This window comes from Diplotaxodon limnothrissa, linkage group LG7, assembly GCF_057381915.1.
Source record: "Diplotaxodon limnothrissa isolate DT_005_m linkage group LG7, D_limnothrissa_male_GT1.1, whole genome shotgun sequence".
Taxonomy (NCBI): domain Eukaryota; kingdom Metazoa; phylum Chordata; class Actinopteri; order Cichliformes; family Cichlidae; genus Diplotaxodon; species Diplotaxodon limnothrissa.
In genome coordinates, this window is record NC_140602.1 from 68,825,286 (window position 1) to 68,834,395 (window position 9,110).

At 41.6% G+C, this 9,110-nt stretch overlaps 1 protein-coding gene across 2 annotated transcripts; it reads left to right on the forward strand.

Moving 5' to 3' along the window:
- The first annotated feature begins 1,527 nt into the window (after positions 1-1,527).
- Positions 1,528-5,343, forward strand: LOC146629710 (uncharacterized). 2 transcript variants are annotated; one of them, XM_085358817.1, is made up of 5 exons: positions 1,528-1,719; positions 2,184-2,379; positions 2,478-2,533; positions 4,402-5,205; positions 5,289-5,343. In XM_085358817.1, exons 2-4 carry the CDS (start codon positions 2,354-2,356, stop codon positions 5,199-5,201), a joined length of 882 nt encoding a protein of 293 aa, XP_085214943.1. In that variant the 5' UTR covers positions 1,528-1,719; positions 2,184-2,353; the 3' UTR covers positions 5,202-5,205; positions 5,289-5,343. The 2 variants fall into 2 exon arrangements, with proteins under 2 accessions (XP_085214943.1, XP_085214944.1); XM_085358818.1 differs by lacking the exon at positions 1,528-1,719 and having other exon boundaries at positions 1,792-2,379.
- The last annotated feature ends 3,767 nt before the right edge of the window (positions 5,344-9,110 follow it).

Below are 9,110 nucleotides of genomic sequence, written 5' to 3' on the forward strand. Positions count from 1 at the left end.
ACTGTAATCCGATTACTTTTTTCAACTAACGAGTAAAGTAAGGGATTACTATTGCAAAAACGGTAATTAGATTACAGTTACTTTCCCATAGGAATGCTGCATTACTAAAACTGTGATTTTTTGCGAGAATGTCTCATGACAGTGACGTAAGCGAATGTGACGTTCGTGACAACAGCTGTGTGCATTTAAAGCATGGAAGTACTGACCTTACTTTGAGTTTGGTTCCATAAAAAGTGACAAAAACATTAGCGTTCGTTCAGCGTGGGAAGAAAACTTCTTTCTACAGCGAAAAAAACCCTAAACTTACGAGCAAGCACCAAGTGCGCAACGACGTAATGGGAAATTCACAGAGAAACTCGCGGATTCTTCAACTGACCGCTGCGGCACACCTGCACCAGGGCAAACCTCTGCCTGCCCCACTCCTAGAGCAACAGGACCGCTAGTCTTTGATTTTATTTATTTTCTGCTGTGTTTCACTTGCATCTATTTGTGTGTAAACACAAAAAAATATTTTATTTTATGTGCTGGAATGTGCAGAAAATAGGTTTAAATGTTAAACAAATTTCTTCCAGTCAGAGAATGTAGCATATAATTTCATTTTTGCTTGATGCATAAAGTTAAAAGATTAAAATTGATAAAACAAGTTTTAAAAACAGACTTTTCCATTTGTTTACATTTTGTATGATGGATTATGCAGAAAAAGTAGAATTGGGCTGAAAATTCTCTCGCTTTATCACCTATTCAGGTTGTAATTCGTGTTTTTAAAAAGTAACTAAGTAACTAAGTAATTAATTACTTTTGAAAATAAGTAATCCGTAAAGTAACGGGATTACTTTTGGGGGGAAGTAATCAGTAATTAGTTACTGATTACTTTTTCAAGAAACTTGACCAACACTGCTCAAAAGAGCTCTGACTTTTTGTCAGCCTGGCTACTCTGCTGAAGAGAAACCTGGGGTTGTTCTTATTTTCTTCAATCAGTGATGAATAGTAAGATGTTCTGGCTTTACAGAGGGCTTTCTCATAAAGCAACAAACAGTTTCTCCAGGCTAAATGATGATCTTCTAAATTTGTGCTGCGCCATTTCCTCTCCAACTTACAAGTTATCTGCTTTAGGCTACACAGAAACTACACAGAAAACTCTGTGTAAGGCCCAGGTGGACGATAGATGATAACAAGTCAGACTGGTTTCTGAGTTTTACAGCTGGGGTGGACGAGGCTAAGCATCAGGCTTTCAAATGAATTAAAAGTCTGTCTGGGTCTTTGGTTGATTAATAAGCTGGTGTGGAAAATTGCTGCCACACCTCCCCCTCAGCCTGTGCTTCGAGGTTTCTGGTAGTTAGAATGACTCGGGGGTGTTGATTCATTTAAACTAACATAATCATCCCGCTGCAACCAGGTTTCTGTCAGGCAGAGTAAATCGATTTGTTGATCAATTATTAACTCATGTACTAACAGGGACTTGGAGGAGAGAGACCTAATGTTTAATAATCCACATTTCACTGTTTTACTCTTTGGTGCAGTTGAGGATACTGTATTGTTCTTTCTTTGTGATTTTTTTATGTTTATGTCACAACATCAAGCAGCACTGAGTGGACGAGAGCATCAGGAGGTCGACCCTGTGACCCAGTGCAGAGGGAACGCTCGGCGTTTGTAATGCTGACCAAACAAAACCATGTGGGAGATTCAGTGTCAATGATTCGTACCATCTGAACTCGTGGGGTAACATTTTTGAAAATGCTATAAATACAAAGAAATATAATATAAATACTCTTTCTGCCACGATGCCACGTCTCTGTTTGAAATTGGATTTTTAATCTTAATTAGATGTTTTTACCTGGATAAATAAAGGTACTGTACTGGGCTAAGAAATAATAAAGTCCATAGCGTGAAGGCTCTTCTTCTTTGAAGCCTAATGGCAGCTGGTAAACCAACTTAAAGCCACATTACTGCCACCTACTGGAGCGTGGGTGGGAAAATAGCAGGAAAAAATAACTACGTTGTCTCCTTCAATCCTGTAACGGGAAGATATTCAAATGAAAGATTTTGTAATTCTGTGTTGCTGTCCTAAACAAATTCCTCAGGTTGCTAAATATAGCCACTAATTTCTTCTCTCTCCCTCACACGTGTATGGGGGAGGGAAGTTGACCTGTTGGGTACCTCAGTTCAACTTCTCATTAAAACAGGCTAATTGGAAACACCTGCAGTAGGAAGGACCTATAAAGACAGCAGCATGTCCTGAACACTTGACTCAGAAGCACACTGGTGTTTGGCTGGAGTAGCTGACAGGGCACCACTGCATGCACAGTCTGGTTGGAGGGTTTGTGAGGACACAGCGAGTGCAGCTGCAGCAGTCATGGCTGTTCGGTTCCTCATTGCAAGGTACCACGTTTAAATGTGCTTTCATGATCTACACTTCCTGTACTCAAATGTGGACCTTTGTCTGGTTTTATCTTTACTGTATTTGTGCTGTTTGACAGGTTTTTACTGCTTTATGTTTTGAGTGATGTGGACTACTCCTCAGCTTTTCCAGGAGGTGAGCCTTACTTGCATCTTGTTGTTATGAATTTTGTCCAAAGCCTGTAGCAAATAACATTTTCAGCCTGTGCTGAAACAACCTGCTCCACAGTTAAAAAAAACTATAACAACTTACTGCCTTACCTGAAGAGTCCAGCAAAGTCATGCCTGCACGCAGAACCTGGAGCATCTCTTTAGAAAACACTTAATCATTCTTTAGATTCAAGATTATTGGGGAAAGTATGAAGGCCTTCAGTGGGTACTAAACAGGAGACAAAACAACCTTGGAAACAGCTAATATTCTAGAGCACATAATTAATACATTACAAGTCTTTGAAAGCTGACTGTTAATGCCACTAAATGGGTCTGCAGTCTACCTTTGTAAGGACAACGCAGCCAATGGGCTAAAGTTCTGTCATGTCCAAATCAGCAGGTTAAATTTGGTTTGCTTTGGAAGCAGAGAATTGAAGTGGATAAAATGTATCAGACACTGAGAAATGTCACCAGAAGACTCTAAAGAATTGAATGTTTCTGATGCTAGAGCAACGTTAAACTGGAAATGCTGATTAGATCCAGTGGTGGGACAAAGTATTCCAGACCAAACCAAAAAGCCAGGTTTTCTTCATCTAAACTGGCTTGACAACATCTAAAACGCCAGTTGAAGGTGACTGGTGTTAAGGTTCTTGGTGTTTTGTATGCAGCACATTTCCAACAAAGTGCTTTACAGACTAAAGTGTAAAATGCACAACAATAATAAAAATTTTTAGAATAATAAAATAAAAATATAAAATGATACAATAAGATAAACATCTGCAGCAACAGTGACCAAAGCTGTAAAATTTGATGTTTGGGTCAACATGTGCTGAAAGTCAGTCCATTAAAGCTGTGTCTTTTAGAAACGTAAGATGTTCCAGTGTTTGTGCAGATCCAGTATTTAGAGGCAGGGGTGTCCAACTCCAGGCCTCGAGGGCCAGTGTCCTGCAGGTTTTAGATCTCACCCTGTGTCAACACATCTGAATCAAGTGATTAGTTCATTACCAGGCCTCTGGAGAACTTCAAGGCATGTTGAGGAGGTAATTGAACCATTTGAATCAGCTGTGTTGGATCAAGAACACATCTAAAAGAAGGGGTTTGGTCGTTTTCATGATGTAAAAACACAACTTGGATCCTGTAAGGAAGCCAGTGTAGGGAGGCTAGCACTGGGGTTATGCTCCATCAGTTTGATACCTGTCAGCAGACAAACGGCTGCATGTTGGCCCACCTGAAAATGGTAAATTGAGGACTGGTCCAAACCAAAAAGTGGAGAGCCTCGCACTAGTCCAAACTGCAACTGAATGAAAAGATGGTAACAAACAGCTAAATCCTCTTCATGGCACTGAAAACTAACCCTTTGTAAAGTTTTAAACACAGGGAAATATCTGTTTATGTAAATGCTTTCGGGAAGAAACTGAAATGACTGATTCTAGAAGCAAATTTCACTTGCTTGGCCCACGTTGTCATTTTAGGGTTGACAGTGTTTTAGTAGGTAAAGGTGAATGGCTTGGCCAGTTGAGCTGCGGTTTGGGGACCGCAAAGGGTACTGGCAGCGGCTCCCAGGCCTGGCAGATCCCCGTGTACTAAATAGATGTGAAGAAGATAAAGAATTTAAAAAAGGGGAGGCAGGGTCTGTGCAAAAAGGTTTCTTTAGCTGCAATCATCTGCGTTTCTTGCCGCCTTACAGATTAGGAAACAAATTTTGGTCCACTCAGAGAAGACCTCTGTCAAATTTAAGTCACTTTCCTCCTGTTAAGATAAATGTGCATCAGTATACTGAAAAACTGTAGATGTGTTTTTTTTTTTTTTTTTTAGCTTGGTTTAATCTGTATTCTTACCCATGTTCTCTCTCAGCCACAAGTCCTGTGCAGCCTAGAGCGTGGCAGGGTGGAAGAGAGGAACACGATGTGTATGGAAGTCCTCGTCCTTTCCAGTACATGAGGGCTCTGCGGCCGACAGATCCAAAGATCAACCCTAATGTGCACGATCAGGTCCAAGTCCAATCCCCGAGACTGTATCAGCCACGCTCCAATATTCCCGCCCACAGACCCATGGAAACGTATCCGCTCCAGCCTCGAGCACACAGAAACCACCTTGTGGCCAAGCCCAGGAGCTTTGACTTGAGCCTGAGGATTCCTTTTGCTCAGTCTCGTGATGGTGCTAATCCTCCTCGGTACAGACCAAGCGGCTTTATTATTGACAACAGTTTTAATAATCCCGGCAGACGCCATGGCCATGACGCTTCCAAGCTGGGCTACCAGTTCAGCTTATCTGTTCCCTTTTCACGAGGTTCTCCACGCCGCCAGGAACATCACAGCGGACATCGACACAGGCCTGAGGAAGCTGATTTGGGTCACCAAAGACCGCAGGTTTATGTGCCGCCTCATACAAGGCCGCACCCCAACGAGCATCATCATCGTGATGAAGGCCGCCCTGGTCGGGACTCTGCATTTCCAGAGCCAGATGGACTGGAACGCCCATCAAGGCCGCGCCATCCTCAGAGATATGTCGACCCTTACAGTGGCTACTACAACTACCACATGAATCCTACGTGGAACGACTACTGGTGGTATTACCATGGACCTCACTGGGGTCATGTAAAGCATCCATCTTCTGACCCTTGGCCAAATTTCCATTGGTCAGCTTCAGACTGACATGGTGGGTCACTGGTTTTTGGCTATTACAACATGGCATTTCTTGATGGTTAAAACCTGTTCCTCATATTTCTTCCTCCTCCACAGCTCTACAGTGCAACAAGGATCTCCTGTATTTATCTAAAATAAAGTGTGAAAGCTCTCCTGCAGTTTCTCTCGTCTTCTGTCAGGTTGAAAGAATAGCTGAACACTTGGGTTGAGGTTGCTCTTTAGAGCTAATGACATTCATGTGTTTGCAAGCAACAAGTCTATGCCCGAATGTTAAAAGCCACTAACTCTGCAGCTCATTAAATATTTGGGTGATGTACATTTTGAACTGCATCTAGAGATGTAACTGAGCCCAGTATTTCACAATTATCGCAGGCACTCCAATTTATGTAGAAACTCCATTCGGCCATCGAATGACACTTCAGTCGAATTCCTGCTCTGAGGCGTCTCAAGCTGGGATCGCTGCCTGCCAAGACACGAGATTAGCCACCCAAACTGTCAGTTTTGGCAGACTATTGAATAGTTTCTCACATCTTAAACTTGTTCTCCAGGACAGTTCTTGGCTGCAGAGGATGACTTGAATGTTTAACGTTTTCTCCCTGGTGAATAATGACAAAGAGATTTAGGTAAGATGATTCTTCTAAGGGTTAAATGAGACCTGTCCCCTCCTGACCCTTTATCAAATGCAGTGGAGCACTGAGGTTTGGCAGTTGCTGAAAGAAGACGTTCTGCTGCACCCAGTCCAGATTGGCTGGCCTTGGCTAAATCCCTTTAAGCAAAATATGTAATTCTCAGATTATAGTATTCACCAACATGTTGCCTCTAGACGAGCCCCTAAAATTGAGGCTGTTAAGTTTGAGTGTGCCTGATTTGAAACCTAATGCTGCAGGCTCTCAAGCTTTTAACGCCTGCCACACCACTACTAGCATATCATTCAAGAACCTTGCGTTTTCCTCCAAATCAGACTTGAAAATTAAAGTGACTGGATGTAGCGCAAAACTGTAAGTGGTAGTCTGCTCAGGTACCAGTTTCAGCCCTGTTAGAGGCAATGGACAAAATGCTGATTGGCCTAGAACTGGCAAGAGCTTGAGCAGCCCCACACTTGTGTACGGGTAAAAATGGAGGTTTTCGTTTAAAAAAAAAAAATTTCTGTCCACATGTAAACGCTAAAAATGAAATGTTGGCAAATCAGAAGCCTGGGACGGAAAGACTAAAGTACTTCCAAAAAGGTTTTGTTTTCTTGGAAAGGCAGACAAATTTGTTACTTTTCAAATGCCTTCAGCATTTCAAATGTTAAAAGTATTTTGGTTGGTGTAGACTTGCAACTAGGAATGAACAATATAAAGTAAATTTATTCAAAACCACGTTAGGATTGTGGAAGCAGCTGTGTTGACTGTAGAGGCCACGTCCGAAGTTCCCTCTGATGTCTCTGTCTTTCTAAACGGACGGACAGTAACTGTGTAAGAACTGCAGATAGTCAGATTAACAGCAACAGTATTTTGTCTCTATCCGCCATTGTAGAAATTCATCTCATGTAAACAATAACATGGCGCACAGCGTCGCGTCGAACAAAGCGCACACCTGTGACGTTCCGTGGCTAAATATCAGTTTTCCTCATCCACACGTAAACGCAAAAACTGAGTATTTGAGATTCTCCACCCTGGCAGGAGTTTTTAAAAATCTGTTTTCAGTTTTACGTGTGGACGAAAGGTGCAAATGCACAGAAAAATCTGCGTTTTCAAAAATACCTGTGTACATGTGGCCCTAGCCTTACTTCAAGTCATCCCTTGGATATGGACAAATATAATTTTTCATAGCTAGATGTACCGCCACTAGATGCCATGAGAGATGCCACATTTTCAGCAAACAGCTCTTTGGGAGTTCCATTATTGGTGAAAAATAAAATTTTATGGCTGTCGTTGGAGTTTCTTTTATTTTTAAAGTTGTCTGTTGTGTAGATAAACACTGGCTCATGTGTTAGATGCCTGTTTTATGCTTGACTGATTTGTAGGTCAGTTTTACATTCCTGCAGCTGTGTCCATGGTGGGGGTTTGTTTGTTTTTCACACCAACCACACAAAGAAAATCATCAGATCGGGTGAAGTTGCTTTTTTAAAAAATAAATAAATAAAACATTTTCTGTTATCACATTTTGGTGAGTCTGTGTGAACTTGAGCTCACTGGGTTAAATCCCAGTGCATCTTATTCTTTAGCCAGAGTGGGTCGTCTGCCTCCTTCTCCTCCTATCCCAGCATCCTTCTCTTTCACTCCACCCTCTGCTTGTCCTCCTTAATTACATCCATGAATCGTCTTTGAGGTCTTCCTCTTTATTGCCTGGCAGCTCTATTTTTGACATCCTTTGTCAGTGTATCCACTCTCCCTCCTCTGTACAAAAAAGAGGAAAAACAGTCTACTCTAGAGTTTGAATCGGATATTAAAATTTTATTCATCTTTCATCAACCTTTTGAACATAGCTTGAAAGCTTTTAGAGCTGTATTCAAACATGTCAAGCTGATTAACGCACACTGTAAATGTGTTCTGTCCCTTTACCATTTTCTGTTCAGTGTTCATTTATTTCTCTCATGATTTTCTCAGTAACGTCAAAATAAAAGCACCCAAGTTCACTGTGTGTATGTTGGAGCCTTTACATGTTTATTTCCTGGCTTGGCCACAGATGACAGACCGACTCATCCTCCTTCAGCTGTTCATGAATTTCCACAGCCAAATCTGGTTGTGGTGATACTTTCAGGTTCTTGTAGTGTGTCGTTGACCAGGCAGGTAAATTAGCTTCAGTTTGTGGTTGAAGGCTAAACAGCACATTCAGTCATGTAGTGTTGCCTCACCCCAAGAACAATTCAGCTATTTAATCTTAAAGTATCTCAAGTCTTTTTTGTTTGCTTTCTTAACATAAAAAACATATATTTCATACCTCTGATAAATTTGCCTTTAATGTTGCAAATTTATTTTATGTTGGTGCTTGAGCTCAATGCAAGACTTTTATTATTAGTCTTTTATTTCATGTCAAAATGTGTATAAGCGCATAAAACTGTAAAAGGAAAACAATACAGCGCTGTACTGTAGAAGTTAAAATCAAATGTGTTCTTGTTGTCCACATCCCCTCTGGGGCATAGATTCAATCATTCTAACGTCTCAGCCAGGCCAATCACATCAAGTGTTTGCACCTGTGTGAGGCAGAGTTTGCTTCAGCCCAACTTTTCATTAGGAAGATAGAAAAGACACACACAGACAGCCGTGTGGCTTGGATGCTCGACTTTGAGTCTCGTGGGTGTTTAGTTGGAGGAGCTGGAAGTTGGGCTTTCTGGATCCACGGCTGACAGGGCAGCTGTGCTGCACAGTCCAGCTCAGCGCTCGCAGCTGTGAGGACACAGCGACTGCAGCAGTCATGGCTGCTGGCTTCCCAATTACAAGGTAACACATTAAATATGAAACCAAATGGGTTTTATTAGGTCCATTTTATTTACTTGAGTCTTTGTTTGTCTGGGTCTACCTTGACTGTGTATTTGTAACTGTTTAACAGATTATTGCTGGTCTGTTTGTTGAGTGAGGTGAACTACTCCTCAGCTTTTCCAAGAGGTAAGCCTGACTCACCTCCTGCTGTTTGGAAATGGGGCTAAAACTCTTCTTGTTAAAATACCTATGTTGCTATAACGTCCTGCAAGTCTAACCCTGTTAAGAATTGAGCCATTAGCAACAATTTACCAGCTCCCCTAATTAAAGTAAGACCAAACACTAGGCCTACGATCTGATACACAGCACCGACAAGTCAGGGTGGTGCTTTAAGCAAACTGTGCATTTGCTTTTGTTTGTATCTTGATGTAGTTTTCTGATTAGGAACAGGTTAAGTTAGCCTTTCAAATTAAAACTGTCTGGGTCCATGGCGTGGAGGATGGCTGCCATTCCT